Source organism: Symphodus melops (genome assembly GCF_947650265.1).
Source record: "Symphodus melops genome assembly, chromosome: 4".
Classification (NCBI taxonomy): Eukaryota; Metazoa; Chordata; class Actinopteri; order Labriformes; family Labridae; genus Symphodus; species Symphodus melops.
The window spans coordinates 16,737,028-16,755,366 of record NC_136694.1 but is presented as its reverse complement, the minus strand read 5'-3'; the positions used below and the strand labels follow the sequence as shown (position 1 = coordinate 16,755,366).

Below are 18,339 nucleotides of genomic sequence, written 5' to 3'. Positions count from 1 at the left end.
AAATAACTGCAATCGTTATCGTTGGATAACGGATAGATAGATATAGTTATTACTCAGATTGAACTTAATGTGTGAACTCAAACGGCAGAATTTGTTATTGGTTTTGGGGCACATAGAAGTATTAGACGTTTTAAAGGGGCCCAAATCACCATACAAGACGCCTCTTGATGGGGCCCGATACCTGGGAACTAAGACTACATTTCCCAACGAGCTAAGATCAAATGGCGCCGTATGATGACGTCGCCGAGTGTATAAATAACGCGATCGTTCTTCGTCACATCCTCTTTCCATTGCTGTTCTCACTTTGAGGTAAGGAAATTCGTATGACTGCAGATTCAATCCGAATAAATCTACTCTTATTTTAAATCATCCACAGTTGTTAATACTCCCGTTTGTGTTTATTTACAGAAACCTCTCCACACGATGAGAGCAAAGGTAAGTTAACAAAGTATTAACAGTTTTTTAGCCCCACCTGTTTCAGTCGATGTCGCTTGCTAGCTAGCTGCTGAATTTTAGCCCTTTGGCTGCTTTGTTTTGTCTTTTTCGGTCTTTGCTTTTTTTATCTCAGTGTTCCCAATCTAATTTCTAAAATGCTTTTAAACCAGACGCCGCTGCATTAAGACGTAACATTTTAATAATAGCATGTTTAAACTCTGTGCTAGTGGTCCGTTTGGTTTATGCTGCAGTGATGAAGATGAACTCTAAACTAAGATCTTTTGTTAACTTTGATAAATATCTGCACTATGTGACTGTATACATTGCATTATTTACCAGAGTAAGCTAGTTTTCATTTAGAGTAATGGTGGTGGGCTTGGATCATGATAAGTGGGAGGGGAATATAAGAAATAAACTGTATTAACGTCTAAATGTCTCTTTGTCTTCTAGTGGAGGAAGAAGCGTATGCGCAGGTAAGCTTTCATGAAGTGTTTGTAATTTTGTGCTTGTCTTTTCCTCACGTGCTTTACATGCTCTGCTGTTAACGGTGACTAGTGGAGGTTTTGTGACATGATCACAACTGGTAGATTAGGTCAGTGTATGTTGACTGGCCTGTAAAAGTCCAGTTTCTTGAATTTTGCTCATGGTTTAGTATTTTTTTCAAACCTTGCTCTCAGAAGGGTTAACATGCAAAGTGTTAATATTACAGAGTTTATTGGCACACTATGACTGTTTATTGGATTGCACAGAAATGCACTGCACTTTCCTATAGTCCGCTGTGTTAAAGGAAAAATTGAAATAAAACTCCCGTATGTGAGTATCAAAGCTGTTTTACAAAAGCTTAATGGCAACATTCAGTTTAGATGTGCAAGACATGTCATACTACAAGTTTACAAATGTGTTGGATTGCATTAATCCCACAGCTCCTGTTCTTTCACATGAAACAGGAATTCAACTATTCCTCAATTTAACAAATCTGCAATAAAATGCTTTAGTTTAATTTGAAATGCCATGCATAATTAAGAGTTGACCCAAATGCAGACATTGGTTAAATCTATTGTTGGTTGAGGGGGAGTGTATGAAGTTCCTCACATTTACCATGCCTGACTGTTATACAGGTGAATTAAAAAGATGACTGATGATTTATAGTAGGGCAGGTTTTCCCACTCTTTGAAGAATATTTGAGTGACGTCCACACTGACACATCGGCTTGATTTTAGTTTCTTTTTTTAAAAGTCACTAATGAAGTCAAAGCTTTGAAGTTTCTGTCATCCTTAAAGTAGTATTTGGTTCCCAACAGGCTGAAGCGTAAAAGGAGAAAGATGAGGCAGAGGTCAAAGTAAGCCCTCATTGCATCAGCTGTGAACCTGTCAAAGCTTCTCCAGATGATTTGACCCCTCCTTCAGTGGACTGAAAGCCTCCACCCCGATGTCTGACGAACAGAGCCTCTAACTGAGCGAGCTGTGGACATCTGACTGGAAGATGGATGACCCTGGATGGATCTCTCGCCACCAGAACTGCAGCTGCTTTGTTCATGGACCAGAATACGATTCTCTTAACCCTCATGTGGTGTATTGAACAATAAATGAACACTGTCAAAAATTTATCACAGCATTCAGCCTCTTAATTTCACATTTTGGGAGTAAGTGTTAAGCATGGAGATGTAAAGTCCCGCCCGCACTGAAAGTCTACATAATGCAAATGGGGGAACTTTAAAATGAGCCAAGATTTAAACATTTGTAACGAAGGGCTTTGTCAGAAGTCTGAACATTGTAGAATCTGCCTCAAAAGATGTAGTTTGAAAGTTATGTTCAGTTGGACCCCTTAACTTAAACTGGTTAAACTTTGTAGAGAGTTGGACTCTTAAAGCACATGTTTTGATTCTCTATATTTCTCTATAACATTCAAGGATTCTTACCATGCCCATGGGCCTCTATTTTAGAGGTAGGGTCAAAATCCCACAGTTTCTTGCACACCCAAAGAATAGCTGCTTCTGTAACTGCCGATAAGATGTTAAACATAATTAAATGTTGGTGAGAAGTGTCTCGTTGCAGACTAGTTCTTGAAACCTGTTTTTATTTTTTTCTGCAGTTCAATTGATAGCTGGTAATCTAACGTTGCCTGTGCATGGTGTAAAAAATTACCTTATGTAAACTTAGCCCTTTGAGCATACAGCTGTTTCAATATATAGAATAAATACTCTTGTAGGCAGAACGTATTGTAAGTATAAGTGTCTTTGTATCTACTGTCCCCAAATTCGGTCTAATTGTACCTGTTTAAAGAGGGGGGAAAATACCAATCAAAAGACATGCAAATGACTACTCTTATAAGGCACATTCTACTAAACCTTCATCACAGATGTTACAGCAGGGTTTATGCACAAGTTATGTCCAAGGACTTTCATTTTCATGTATTTCTATCTTGCCACTTTTAATCCGAGTTGTAATAAGTATCCTGATCCTTTACATAATTTAGATGGGCTTCATTATTGTTGAAGCCCTCAAACTTAGTGGTGATCAAATCGCCTCACATCAAGGACTCGATGTGACAAGATCCTGTCCCAGATACCCCCCCTTTAGCATTTGCTCAAGAGGAACTCTCAGTAAGATAATCCTCTATTGGTTCCTGGAGGAGGAATTCAAGTGTTGCAGGAAGGACATCCAAGTAGCAAGTAGGTAGTGCAGCAAACACCAAAAGTAAGATAAAAACAAATAAAATAGCAGGTATATAATACATCTGGAATGTAAAGTAAATAACTGGTGGTCTTTATAACATTGTCTGTTTTAGTTTTGAATATATATGTAGAGTTGAACATGTAAACCTGAAAGGAATTTTAACATTTTGAAATTATGATTGTAGTTAGACAAATATCTAAAAACAAATGACATAGAGATGTCTGTTTTCACGCGAGAGGGGGCGCTGTCGACCCGAGTGAATACTGCACACTGCAGACGCCACAGAAGAAGAAGCTCTAACATTGTAAACACAGGGATATGGCTGACGAGAGGGGTGGAGGTGAGGACAACATAAACGACAACATGGGGAACCAGTTACAGCTTTTACCAGGTAAGACTTGAACTTCTTGAATGATAGATAAGACTGCTCACTGTTTCACTATTAGAGAGATTTCCTCTTCTGGCTGCTAGCAGCTAGCTATCAATTCTTCACAACAGGCCACTTACATCCTGGCTGGCACATTTTATAAACCAGAGAGCTTTCGGTTTCTTTTTCTTTTTTGTGTTTGGTTACCGTCAATGAATTTAAATGAAGTGAAGTTAAGATGCTGAAGTTGCAGCTGTACTCCTGTTAAGACACTTTAACTGTGAGTGTTATTTTTCCCTGACAGATCATGAGGCAGAGGAGGAGGAAGATGACATGGAGACTGAAGACAGAGACAATGAAGACACAGAGAAACCAATCCTGATCACCTTCGACCCCAGTCTTCCCACATCACATGCTGTGAGTGAGGCCATAGTTGTCTCTCCTAAGATAATTCAAGTTGTCACACATTCATTTTTACTTCACATTGTGTTTGTGTTGATGTCTGAGGGGTTATAAAGTTAGTTTTCTTCAGCTGTTTTTGTCATGCTGTGGTTTTGTTGACAGTACCTGGGCTCTGACATGGAGGAGTTTCATGGCCGCACAGTTCACGATGACGACAGCTGTCAGACCATTCCAGTGCTGCCACACACAGCTGTGATGCTGGTGCCAGGTCAGACGCTGCCTCTACAGCTGTTCAGACCACAGGAGGTCAGCATGATGCGGAGCATCATCCAGAAGGACCGCACCTTTGCGGTGCTCGCAAATAGGTACAAAATGACTGAGTCTAACTGTAATCATGATAGAGCTTCAAGGTTTTTAGCTTAACTTAAATCATGACTCCAGAGAAAACAATCTTGTGCTCACTGCTTTAAGCCTTTTAATAATCAACCATGAAGACAACGCAATGTAGATTTGTAATGTGTTTTATGTGAAATATTGTTGTGTTGTTCTTATTTGTGTTCATTTATTTTATTGTTTGTATTGTAATATTTTATTTTTTAGATCTTCCTTCCGAGGGACCACAGATTTAAATGAGCTTTAAAGCTTACTCTGACTAAATAATCCTGATTATATTTTAGGGCTCAGATTGGACAAACTTTGAGACTTAAAATAACAGAATCTGGGAGTTGCCATAAACTCTGTGCATGCACATAAAAAGATCTGGACATTTTACTCAGACTTTAAAACAAACACTTTGTGTCCGTCATACAACATGATGTTTTTTTGTTGTAGGATTTAAATTGATTTGATAGATTAAAAAGTCAGTTAACTTTCCCCTCAACCTTAAATGGATACAAATAGAGTTTGGATTGAGATGTTTTACTTGATTTGTTTTACTCGATGTTTCTCTTCAGCGATGCAGGTGAGCCGCAGGCTGAGTTTGGGACAACAGCTGAAATCTATGCCTACCGAGAAGAGCAGGAATATGGCATTGAAACGGTCAAAGTGAAAGCTATCGGTAGGCAAAGATTCAAGGTCCATGAAATCAGAACTCAAGCCGACGGGTAAGTTTAAGTCTTTAAAACAAATGAAAGGATTAAATGCAGATGCTCGTTTGATGTTACAAAGTGAAGCTTCTAACATCCAGTGTGTCAACGGTCAACTGTAAGAATCAGAACCCTGTAGGTTTTCCTCTTAGTCTTTGTCCAACTTAAACAGTATTACAAGCTAAATGTTATTATTTTGTTCAACTACCTGATGTGTTAAGAAACCTGTTGCGCTTTGGTCTGCAGAGGAGGGAAAGCATCATCTACACTTAATGTTCATGCAGGGATGACATCATGTAAGCTGTCTACTTTAGAGCAGCCACCTGCAGCCATTTCTTGTTCATATTGAAAGTAGTAGTATCATAGTTCACAGCTAGAGGGCAGCCTAACTCAAGCCACAGGCATCTGAAGAAGCTCAAATGAAAACGGGTTCGGTTGTAGTTGTGTAGTGCAGCCTTTCACAAGTTTAATCGACGTGAACTGGTGCTGTTAGAGTTTTCCTGGTGTGGTGTTAAAGATTTGTTAAGGCTGTTTTTTGAGCGTCCTGTTATCAGAGAGTGAGCTTCCTCTCTCTCTAAAATGTCTAAATGCTCAATCAGGACATTTAGATCACATAACACTTATTTCACAGAACAGCCAAAGACACCATGCCATCGTGTTATTTCATCAATTTAGCAATTTGAGCATACAGTGGATATGAATTTCATCTCACTTAATGCTTGTTTATCAAGAGCTAAATGTGTTTTCCAGCTCATGTGTTGTTACAATATGAATGTTTAGTTTGTCTTGCCTGAGGAAGTTCTTTGAGTGTGTCTTTATTAAGTAGCTGGAGGAATATTTCCTATTGCTGCAGTCGCAGCCTCCAGATTTAGAAACATCCTGTCATATACCTGCTCACAGTTAGCCAGCACACCATTTGTTTAATCTGTTATTCATCAGCACTGTGTCACTCCTTTGCTCTCTCCCACACTTTCCGCCTCGTCTGTCTTTTGTTTCTCCATCAGTGTCATCGTCTCCCCTTTGTTTTTCACCTCAGGATCAGACAAGCCAAAGTACAGATACTTCCAGAACGAATCCTTCCAGACCCCCTCTCTGCGGTGCAGCTCAGTCCCCTCTCTCGGCTCCACGTGCATCCTTCATCCAGACCTCCGACTCAAAGCTGCAAACAAACCCAGAGCTGGTGGAACAACTACCAGCAGGTCAGACAGTCGAGACAAGAACATTCAAGTTTGAAGGGGTTCACATGCAGAGCCACTGATTTGTTGAACAACTAATTGCTACAGCTCTCATCAAATACTTGCACGAAGGCTTAACAGAAAAAAATGCTATATTTAATTGTGCAGTACATATGTGTTTGTCCTGTATGTTTGGGTGCCTCGCTCAGATGGTTTTTAATACTTGAACCAGTTACAATGTTCAGTAGCTGTCTGTTCTCTCTGCTTACACAGAAACAGAGAAGGGGAAGAGAATGTTTGGATACTTCAGTCTTCATCATTTGTATATTTAATTTTTTTATGGCGTGTCTGTTGTTCATCACAGAGGAAGTTTCACTGTGCCCGTCTGACACCATGGCCACCCTGGGTCTATGCTCTCTATGACTCTGTGAGTACTGAGGGCCATAAGCATTGTTTGGAATTTCCATCATACATAACCATCAAAGGAGTGAATGTAAACCAACCTATCTGCTTCTTGCATTTCACGTCGTAGGAGTCGCTCATGAACAGAGTGAAGAAGCAGCTCCATGAATGGGATGAGAATCTGAAGGATGACTCCCTCCCTACAAACGCCGTAGGTGAGCCTCTGTTCAGTATATCACAGATGGATTGCAGAAGCATACACATATGTGCACATCCCGCTTTGTTCTTTGTGCTTTTTTTTCGTCCTTCTTTTTCATCCCTCTATTTTCCCCGCCGGTCTGGTTTCTATCAGACTTCTCCTACCGAGTGGCGGCCTGTCTGCCCATAGACGATGCTCTGCGGCTTCAGCTGCTGAAGATCGGCAGTGCCATCCAGAGACTTCGTTGTGAGCTGGACATCATGGACCGGGTAAGTCAAGGTCACAGTTGGCTCCTCCTCCCTGAACGGCCAACTCAGCCATTGTTTCCCTCATGGTGTGATAAGATCTGGTGTTCCCTCTTCTGTTGTACTGTGCAAACTGTGTCTGTTCCCCGCTTTGTGTTCTTTGATATATTTAACCATCTGAACAGATGAGGGCCTGCTGCAATATTTCAGCCAAAGTGTTTAGAAATCCTTTTGTGTAAACAGAGATAACTGCTGGGTCTTGTCCCTTTACACACTGGCCATTTCTCATATATCATTTGTGCTTAAGATGGTTGAGCACCTCATGCATAGCTACAAAATAATAGAGGGAACATTACATAAAAAAGTATTGCCAAGACGGCTGAAAATACAAAACATGGGTATCATAAAAATCTCTAATGCATAATAAATATATTCTGTTTTGCATCAAAGGATGTTGAAAACAAAACAACATCAGAAGATACCCAATCATTTCACTAGGCTGCTGTGTGTGTCACAGTTGCAGGAAGCTGGCGCTCATTCTGAATTCCTTTTTAGTTGCATGGTTTATAAAGCAGTAATGGCCCAGCGTAGTGTAGTACCTCTTCATAAAGGCCTCAAATATTACGCACTGATCCAGCAGCACTTAGCAACAAAAATATCTCATAGCAGGGAAAAGGTTTAAATTGTAGCTCAGCATGTCATTCCATAGATATCTGTGAGAGAAGTGTTTCATCAATAAACCAGCCTACTATCTGCTTTATTTCCACTCATGTCTGATTGACCATAATCATCCCCCATAATTCATCTCTCTAAAGGCCTGAAAGCGTCACAACTTGTACCTTTCTGTTACCTCTCCTCCTCAGTGCACGTCACTGTGCTGTAAGCAGTGTCAGGACACGGAGATTACCACAAAAAACGAGATCTTCAGGTGAGGACTGTTTTTTTGTGCTCAACACGTGTCATTCATTTATTTTGTCTTTTTTTTAATAAAGGGAATATCGTCAGTACATTGCATGTTGAAGCTTGATTATAGCACACGTTTTTAGCACTGTTTGAACACAAAACTGGAAAAAAACCAAGCGAAAACATGGAGCTTGATATGCCAGAAGGCCTTCCCTGTAAAATCCAATCAGCAGTACATAAAACTATTTGACCTCAAAGGAGGTCATTTTAGTCAGTCTTCAGATCTCGAATGAAACTAAATGAAGGTTTTACATGTGAACCTCTGAGACGAATGGATTTCCTGCTTCTTTAAACATGAATAGTTTCATAAACTCAACGTCTGTGTGTTTTAAAAAGAGACAGGAACATAATGTGGCCCATGCTTTTTACAGTGTTGTTTCAGTTGTCAGAGCAAGAGAGGACAAGAAAAACACATAAGGACAGTCTCACAATGGTACCCACCCAGAGGGAAAATTATACCACAGCAATCAATGTAATTATTACCGTTTCCAAGTTGATGCTGACTTAACTGTCTGATTTGCACCTCCACAGTCAGAGTGCATGCCCACGCACACACATACACTGTTAGGTAATGTATCATTCTAACTGCAGATGATGTGTGATGGTTCATTTACACAAACCGGGGACAGCTCTGATACTGTGCAGGCTCTGACTACATACGCTCATAGGACAATTGCATAACCTGTTAAGTATGATGACATCCAGACAGTCAGTGAGTAAGTGATTGTGTGTTTATCAGGATTAGTGAGTTAAACATTCAGGATTCAATTTTTCAGGCACACTTCTTCCAAAAATCAAACCTGAAAAATTAAAAGGGAAGAGAAAACATTTTTTTCGGATGAAAATGGTCTGGGCCAAAACTAATGAGACATAGTTATTTTCATTCAGTTTAAGACAGAATCTGACCTTCATAGTCGGTCAGGTCTACGATTTATTCATTCTTTAAAGTGAAAAGATCTATACAACATTTGCATTTATATCTAGAGGCAATAACCAGGGCTGGCATCATGTTATGTTTGAGAAACTGAATAAACTGATGTTGTAGATGCTGAATGTCACATACTAAGGCCTTTTTTTAAACCTCAGTTTTGACTTCAATCAATCCAGAGGTTTAAAAGTTATTTTAAAAATCTGCAAGTTTAAAAAAAACCCAAAAAACATACAGAGCCTGAGGTGCTTGTAGATTTGCAGTGTTTGCTTTGTACTTGTGTCATTTCTATAGTCAGAGCTTTCGATAGAAAGTATGTTTGATGTGTGAGACTTGTTTTTAAATTTACCAAGAATTCAGTATAAACTCTTGCAGTGTTTCCTTCCATTTTAGCTGCCGTTGTCTACTCCTATGTCAACAATTCGGGCCACTTAGTCATCTCATTTGAATGTTATTAAGGCCTAGACGTAATGTATATATATATTATAGAAGTAAAAAAAGAGACAGAAGACTGAAAGATAAGAAAGAACTGTTGATTTAACAAATGTAATAGAATCTTCGCTAGCTCCATAAATAGATAATTGTTTCTTCAACTAGCTTCTAACTTCTTCAGCTTTAACTTTCAAAAACCTTCCCACGATAGATGCTGATTTCAGATCTGTACCCTTTTCTGAAATGCAAAAGGCTTGTGAATTTGTGACCCCTTATTGGTCATCTCTGAACTGTTTGAATATTTGACCAGTTTAAACAATAAGTCTTTAGAAACGTGGCCGTGTCTCAAGAATGGAAATGGTTTACATTTAACGAGTTTGTTTGTCATGTAAACTCGCTGCTTGGCTCACAGAGGCAGCAGCATTCAAATGTACAATTTAAGCCTCTTCTTACGCAGCCTCTAATCAGTCTGTTTTATTCTTTCTTACAGAGAACACTGATGACTTGTTTGGAAGTCTTGATGAACCGCTGATTACATAATCTACCTGCCTGTTTTCTTTTTTTTGGCAGCCTTTCTCTATACGGGCCGATGGCTGCATATGTCAACCCTCACGGTTACGTCCATGAAACTTTGACCGTCTACAAAGCCAACAACCTTAACCTGGTCGGCCGCCCATCCACACTGCACAGCTGGTTTCCAGGGTAACAGCTCAATTTGTGGCCTTTCGCTCACTCGCTCTTTTTCAGACTATTATATAACACAAGAAAAAACACTTGTACATTGGATATAGATTGACTCAGACCCCTCACTGTGCCTTTCAGAGCTTCAATAAATGCATGTTGTTTTTAGTGAGATCTTACTCTGAATGCAGCGTGCATCTTAGATATCTAATCATATTTTTCTCCAGAGCTGTTCTCCGTTGTGATCTTGCCCTTCCATCAAAACCAGTTACGCTCTTCAGAAAAATAAATAAATAGGGTTTCTGTTCTGAATATATATATATATGAAGTCACTGTGTGGCACCAGAGGAAGGAGACATTTTCTTAGCTCCGTGTCACAAAGGAAACATTTTCTAAAAAAAATACATATACAGTCGTATAATTTCATTGATTACACAATGCACTTGTTCCTGTGTGAACTAAAAAGAATAACAGCATTTCGTATACGCTATGGTGAAAATAAAACTTAAAGATAAACTCCTACACAGCGTCTAACTTGCAAACAAACATTTCTTGGCAGCGTTCAGGTACTAGACCTGTGTTAGGCCTGATGGTTAGTCCAGGAGTTTTTTCCAGACACATTGCTCTTATACGCACGTCTGATGAAGTTAAGAATCATATTATCATTAGTTTTTGCTAGTTGGAAAAAAAACTTGTGATGGGAAAATGATGTTCCAGTTTGAGTTGAAAGTGTTGTTTAAAAATGTTTAATGTTTAATAATGAGTCCACTATAAAGCTGTTTCAATAATCACAGCCTCAACGCTTGTTAATCAATTCTGAGAAGTTTGAAACTTTCACTCTTTAACTTTGGAGGACATGAGCTGAAGTAGGCTGAAATCCAATCCAACTTTGATCTAACAGGTCTTTGAAATTAACTCTGAGTTTTAATAAGATGAACTGCTTTAATAGCCAGGAGTTTGTTTGGGATTATTTCAGATAGTGGAATTATAAATTTGAGGGCTGAGCTGGACTATCAGCAGAGTACATCATCTCGTGTGTCTACTTTCTCACTCCTGCTCCAGATACGTTGAACTAACTCATCCACCGATTCTCTTAAAAAACAAACCAACTTGTCTGAACTGATCCTTAGATACACAGCAGTCACAGTCGACTCAGATGACTCCAGATAAAAGCAGAATGTCACATTGCAGAACTTTGTGTTCCCTTTGTTCCTCACCTCAGTAGTTTTTAAACTGCATTACTCATAAGGCATACTTTAATGTCAAGCTGTGTGGATCCAGGCTAAACACAGCCGACATCCTCAATGAAAAAACATGTCTGTCTCCTGAGCCACATCCCAATTCTACAGGTGTTGTGCATTTAAAAACGATTAAAGAAACATTTGTGTTGATTGTTTTACCCTTTTAATTGTTGAAACTTTTCCTTTTAAGAGCTCTCCTCCATTCTGACACGTGTTCGTTTCTTTAACATTCATGTTTAACTTCACTAAACCGAACCATACAATTGCACTGTTAGTTACTACACTGTATTCAAATGAATCTGTTTCTCTTGCTCACTTGAAACATCAGGGGGTTTTTTTAAGTGGACGGCAGAGTAAGATTTTTGTGACATAGTGATCCAGTGTGCATCTTATTATTATGTCTTGTGTGGAAGGAACACCAGATCGTTTTTTATTCAAACATGTCCTGTTTTTTTTTTTTTGGCTTTCAGGTATGCCTGGACAATTGCTCAGTGCCGAACCTGTGGTTCTCATATGGGTTGGAAGTTCACTGCCACAAAGAAGGACTTGTCTCCTCCTCGTTTCTGGGGTCTGACACGCTCGGCTATGCTGCCCCGTATCCCGCAGGGTGAGGGGGAAGAGCAGAGAGATGGCTCTCGTCTCTTCTGTCTGTGATGTTGGACAATATGTATAAAAAAACACCAACAACCTGCTAACCCCCTCAAACCTGGATCTTAAAACACACTTGCTGAAATTACATTTATTAATCAACTGCCCCGGCATAAGATCCATCATATGGCAGTCGGCTCATTTGTTCTTTTAGAGGCACTCTTACAGTGCATTCAAACAGGAAGCAGTCAGTGAAGTTTTGTAATGCAGAGACGCGTTAAGTGAGCTTACTGGTTCTGATGAAGTGAGGATGAAATAGATGGTAGCAGATGGAACAAACGACATGGTTACATCCCAGCATGCACCTCTGTCCAGCTGATTTCTTGCCGACTGCATACATAAAGACACTCATCTGTGCTCAGTGCATTCTTTTCTTTCGTCTTCTTTCCTCTGTATGGTAAAGAGTGTGAATGCATGATGAGGATATCTTTAGCAGGCAGGCAGAGTTAGCCACTATAATCTGTAATGAAACAAACCAGTTGATACATGTTCACTTTGAGATCCTTTATATCCCACATGTGTTTTCTGTTTGCTGTTGTAGGTCTGTAGAGGAAACTGTTGGAGCTAAAGTGAACTTATGTCTGTGTAGTTCTGTCACTAGAGGAGATATTTTGAATCTTGGAATTAAATAGGGATGTATTTTTATATGCAAGAAGATTGAAAAGTAATTTAAAATACTCATCCAGGTGTGCTTTGAGTGTAATATACTTAATGTAATCAGTGTCTGTTTTGTATTCAAGGTAGGCTTATTGTCCAATCAGATAATGCACTCTGGGAAAGCAAGCTTTATCCCTGGTTGCACACGTGAAAATGAGTCTTTTTGCCTACAAGGCAAACTTTTTTTTTAAAGAGTTTATCAACTCATAGAGCGAGAGGAGCATTTACCCACCTTCATTGAGTTTGTTCATTTTGTGACACATAAATGGTGTGCCTACACCCCATATCAGTGTCTTATGATAAGGTTGATGAATCAGTGAACCCCTGACTTGAATGAAAGATTGTGAATGATATATGTGATGCAACGATTTAAAATATACATCACATTTTTCTTATTTTCCTTGTTTTATGGTCTCATAGTTTCCAGGATTTGACTGCTTGTACTTTGTTGCAAGTCGCTGGCTCACTTTTGTGTTGAAACGTGACTGTAAATAAGAGGCAGTTCAAGCATTTGTTCTGTAATATAACTGGTGTTTTTACTGTTTAAAGGAGTCTGACTCTTATTTCACATATCTCCTGATGCCTAGAGTGTTGCTAGAAAATGATTTTTAAACGTACATTTTCTTTTTGGGTCTCGTTTCTTTTCTTATTTAAAAGGTTTTTTTTGTTCTGTACAAAGAAAACTGAAGTTTAAGAGTTTTTAAATTCAGTTTTTGTTCTAATTGAACAGTTAAGTTCTGTAAGTTAGTGAGATCTTAGGGACCTGGTAGAAGAAAGCTTTTAGTTTGAAATTTCATTCAGATATGTTTTTGATGCTTCACATCATGTATAGCATTAAAGCTAATTATCTTAAGCGTCAACATCTCAGAATGACTGCAGTCTTTAAAAAGGGAAATAAAGATGTTTACATGTTATGCTTAAAGCCTGAGCATTGTGTTGTGAGGTTGTGTCTAGTTTTGGATTTGTCTTCCTATTCCTGTTGTCCTTCACAAAAAGACTGCTCTAGTATCATAAGGCTGCACTCCTTTAACATACACTCACAATGTAGTTAAATGAAAGATCAAAATCACAGATATTCTACATTTTATGTACACGCACATCTTGAAACCATGAACCACATTTTTCTTGGGTGCTGGATTAGCAGTTGGTAGAGCACAGTAGTGTACAGAAGCTACCGTCCTTTTCACAATGGACGAATGATGAAGTCATGATTCTGATGCTGTTTGTCCTGATACCTCAATCTTTTCCTACATTTCCTATTTGTGTTTAGCTATATATACTTTCAAATAAAGGCAAAGTAATCTTTCAAAAAAAGCAAATGTCTCTGACTAAAAAAACCCACAGATTTATTTGATTTACTTTTTTTTTCTTTTTAATTTTTTGTCATAAAACCCAACCAGCACATGTTAACTGACATTACTGAAGGCTATTAAACTTTTGAATCCACTCAAGGTTTTTCTACAACTTTTCTTTTGAGGGTTTCCCCAAAAAACTGTTAACGATGTATGAACTTATTGGTGCAGTTTCTCTTAAAGGATCAAAAGATTTGAGCTTAGATCACACATTTCTATTACTTAGATTTTTTTTTAGAATTGTTTGCATCATGTAAATAAGCCTCCTCACAAGTATTTCCAGCAACAGACTAATCAACATGCGCCATCAATTTGTTAGTGCATTCACATGTCTGAATAAACTCTCCTGAGCTTGCAGTTCATCAGTCTTGCGTGTGGGGACACAGGATCATTTTTATGCAGAGCACAGTGAGGGCCTAATGAGTCTCTTTGAGTAGGATTGGTGCCTCCAAGACCATGTGAGGGTCCCTCTGAGAAAAGCATTATTAGTAATGATGTTGACGGCGTTTTGGACATGCAAGATGTGACTTCTCATTTCTCTCCTCTTCAGCTTGATACTCAAAATACACCTTGGCTTGTTTTGTGGCTTTTTGCAGTGTTTCTGTTTCTCTGCTTCTCTCTACTAAAGTTCTTGGGCTCATATCTTTTGTTGAATGTTTTAGTTGTCGTCTGTGGCACACTCTCTGTTGTTTTGGTTCTTTATTGGATTTGCACTTATTGAAAGGTGTTTCATGGTCTAATATTTTATAAGGGGAACTATTACACATTTTTCAAATAATGTGTGTAAAATGATCTAATTATGTACACAAAGTAAGCCTTTTCATCAAATCAACAAGTCTTTTATTCATTTCCACTTGAGCATAATCTAAAAAGCCTGATTCTTCCCCTGTAGTCCTTGTCACACCTTGTTCTGAATTGATTTCCACGAACTTCTCTCCTCAGCTGTATTGCTGTTTCTCTCTGCACAGTCAACTGTCAAATTGAACTTTCAGTGAAGGAAAACTTAATAGTAAAGGGCTCAGAATTATTAAAAGATGGATTCAGAGCAAACATCTCGTGTTGAAGACAGTGAGATGAAGAGGACAAAAGAAGACCTTAAGTGGAAATTGTTCTGTTCACATGTCTCTAGGCAATAATGTGCTCATTTACATGTAATGTGAGATGTCTGTCACTACATCCATGTGAGCGTGGCTGCGTTTAAGTGATGCATGCACACACTGTATCAGGCATTATTACTCGACATAATAGTCAGTGTGAATGTTATGAATAATACCTGCAGAGAGCGTGATATGATTATTTTATCCTTATGTAATATAGACCAATAATGTAAACTTTTAATATTTACATCGTGCTATTTTTTTAAGGTTAACAGATGCAATATGGATGACTTATAACTTTTAAAGACACAATTTACTGAATGTATGAATGTGTACAAATGTACAAATTAGTTAATACTGGTGGAAACGTCATAGCATCCTCTGCCGCTATGACAAATGCCTAAAGGGGGGAATGCAACATGTAGTATAAACACTTTTACACTGGTGGTCTGAGTGGACAAAACAAAGTCTAGAAAAGTTCTTTATAGCCTTTTGTAAAACTACAATCAAATTACCAATTTCACATTCTGATCTCTCAGTGTCCAAATGGTGTGATACAGGGAGCATCCATGCATCTAGCAATGAAAGAACTACGTTCCCTTTGTACTGTGTGTACGTGTAATACTTTTCAGGCTGTCTGACTTTGGTATGCTGCTCCTCAAAAATGAAGGTCCTTCTTCCTCAGTCTCATTGTTGGCAAATCAGATCATGCACATACCAGATATACACATACTAAGACACACAGCCAGTTTAAACCTGGCTAGTATCTTAAATACTTTCGACTGTTTCATACATGGAAAATGCATCGGTGCACGATGTGATCCTGTGATACAAATACACCCTTCAGTTCTAACACATTTAATAGTGAATGATGTTACTTCATAGTCAGTGGATTTACAAAATGAAACATTAGATAAAAGACAAAGCATTTTGTTACAACATGACTTTAGTTATTTTATATACAGTCACTGTTTGTGTGATTTTAACACAATATTTACAGAAGTCAAAATGTATCTCATTGTGCAGGAACGTTACATCAACTTTGAATGTGGTGAAACAATTTGTGTTTCCTGTTTGCTTTATCACTTAAAGTGTTTAGCAAGAAAAAGGACAAGCTACAAACAGCCAAACTTAGTCTCCGACCTCAACTTAAAAGCAACATGGTTATATTTGATCGAAAAAACAGTACTGATACCAAACACAGCATAACATTTCAGTTAATTTACTAAACTCCCATTTTTAGCAGTTTTGCTTTCTCGAAGAGCACAGGCGCTACAATCAAACACAACAAAGACAATGCTTCATTTTCAACATTTGAAGAACAGTTCTCATTCAGTCACATGTTTTTATTGATTAAACACGTGTCAGACATGTTATGTTTTTATTTGTCAGACACACAAATATAGACACAATTTGTCGTTAAAAAAGGCAGCTTTTCCACGCAGACTTCGAATGTCATTGTACAGTCTTTTTTTTCTTACATTAAACGCGTAAGCGTTTATTTAGACTCGGAGACATTTTTGAAGCTCGTATATAACATGCTGACCAGCGTCGCATCGTCATGCACTGAATCCTTACCCCCCCGTAGGAGTTTGAGCAGCCTCTGGGGAAACTGTCCACTGAAAAGCATATAAATGCATGGATTTGCGCAGCTGTTCAGACTGGCCAGCAGCATCAGGATGGTGAAAGTCGCCGCTGGAATGATAAAAAAAGACATTATGTTTGCAAAGAAGTGTTATTTTCTCCACCTGTTAAATACCTTTTGGGCTTTGTGCGTAAATACGCATTCCTCGGATAGCGTGTCGAAAATGTAGTTTTGGAATTACTGATCTTTTAAAAACTATCTCTTGACAAAACACTAAAGAAACGATTACATACATGTAAACATCCACATAAGACTTGGCGTCCGCCGGAAATACTTAGTGACTTACTTTCTTTTGGCGCATCTGAGTCCCAGGCGGACCACAGCTGGACAGTGAAGAATGGAGCCCAGCAGACAATATAAGCGAGCACGATAACGACCGTCATTTTCAGTGTCTTTACTCTGGCCTTTGACATGCCGGCCACACCGCTGGCTCTGGGGGGCAGTGGGAGATTCACACTGTTCTGCTTTTTAATCTTTTGGTACAGGTTAATGTGGATGGCTCGGCAGATGCGCACTTGGCAAACGACGACTGTAACAACTGGTAAAATAAAAATGACTAATGTGGTCCAGGTTATATAAGTCTGAAGCCCCCATGGCTGGATGAATTTAGCCCAGCAGTCAAACACACCGGGTGCAACCTCGACCCGTGAGAAGATAAAAATCTGAGGCAGACTGCCCAGCAGCGATATCCCCCAAGCGATGCTGACAGGGATGTTAAGTCTCGTGCGCGTCCGCTGAAACTTCACCATTGGGTTGCAGACAGCTTGATATCTGTCAACTGTCATCACCACAATCATGTAAGTTGAGGAAAACATCCCAAGTATTTGCAGGTACTTCACCAGGCGGCACACCAGGTCTGGCCCAACGAATCTGTCAGTGATGTCCCACATGAGCTGCGGGCACACCTGGAAGAAAGCGACCACAAGGTCCGCCAAGCACAAGTGGAAGACGAATACGCGCATCCTGGTCATCTGTTTGCGCTGTCTCCACAGGACGAGCAGCAGGCCAGTGTTGAGGATGGAAGCGCTGACGAAGATGACACTGAGCAGCGCTATCTCCACCCGGGCAAGAAGCTCATCTCTCGCTACGTCCTCCGCATCCACTAATTTACTGGCGTTTCCAGGACGCATTATTGTGGGGAAAGAGTTCAGACTTGCCTATCCGAAAGAGCCTTGGAGATGATGATAATAACAAATATTAAAAAAAAATATTGTGATAACTTTTATTTTACTAAATGGTATATGAACCGAGTCTGTTGAATATATTAAAAGCCCCCTCTTTCCACAAGAAAAGCTGTATTCACTTTAAAAGACCTCTGAAAGGTATTTTTTCCTTAAGTGCTTAATATTTCTCAAGCTAAAGGTAAATAGTAATCGCCGGGTTCAGGTTGAATAATCTCTGGAGAAAAGGGTGGTCTTGCACGTCAGGGTCCCCACAGCTGCGCCCATGTTTTTATATGAGGATAAAGCTGGGTGGAGCTTACGTTAGTTCAGTGTATATTAGTTCATATATATATATATATACCCCCACATACACACGTATGTGGAAAAAAAAAATTCAAATAAAAGGGAAAATCATTTGTCATTTGTCAATCATTTGTCATTTTATATATATATCAAAATAAAATCGTCCACGTATCACAGAATCTCCTTCCAGAAGATTATCTTTAAAACCGACGTCCCAGACGACAGATGTGGAAGTTTATTTTTG

The 18,339-nt window shown here is 39.1% G+C and overlaps 2 protein-coding genes and 1 long non-coding RNA gene across 3 annotated transcripts; 2 read left to right on the top strand and 1 right to left on the bottom strand.

Moving 5' to 3' along the window:
- Positions 1-115: 115 nt before the first annotated feature.
- LOC306821857 lies at positions 116-2,041 on the top strand. Its single transcript, XR_013778835.1, has 4 exons — positions 116-309; positions 409-435; positions 886-908; positions 1,736-2,041. It is a non-coding gene; the product is annotated as an uncharacterized lncRNA (long non-coding RNA).
- Positions 2,042-3,331: 1,290 nt separating this feature from the next.
- crbn (cereblon) lies at positions 3,332-13,463 on the top strand. Its single transcript, XM_079341243.1, has 11 exons — positions 3,332-3,501; positions 3,782-3,894; positions 4,042-4,244; positions 4,833-4,982; positions 6,001-6,163; positions 6,504-6,566; positions 6,672-6,756; positions 6,894-7,009; positions 7,849-7,913; positions 9,879-10,010; positions 11,701-13,463. The coding sequence occupies exons 1-11, from the start codon at positions 3,429-3,431 to the stop codon at positions 11,882-11,884; spliced, it is 1,347 nt and encodes a 448-aa protein (XP_079197369.1). The 5' UTR covers positions 3,332-3,428; the 3' UTR covers positions 11,885-13,463.
- Positions 13,464-15,912: 2,449 nt separating this feature from the next.
- LOC306823128 (vasopressin V2 receptor-like) lies at positions 15,913-17,759 on the bottom strand (the record flags this gene model as incomplete). The annotated part of the gene is made up of 2 exons (XM_079342501.1): positions 15,913-16,679; positions 16,916-17,759. The coding sequence occupies 2 exons, from the start codon at positions 17,757-17,759 to the stop codon at positions 16,483-16,485; spliced, it is 1,041 nt and encodes a 346-aa protein (XP_079198627.1). The 3' UTR covers positions 15,913-16,482.
- Between the last annotated feature and the right edge of the window lie 580 nt (positions 17,760-18,339).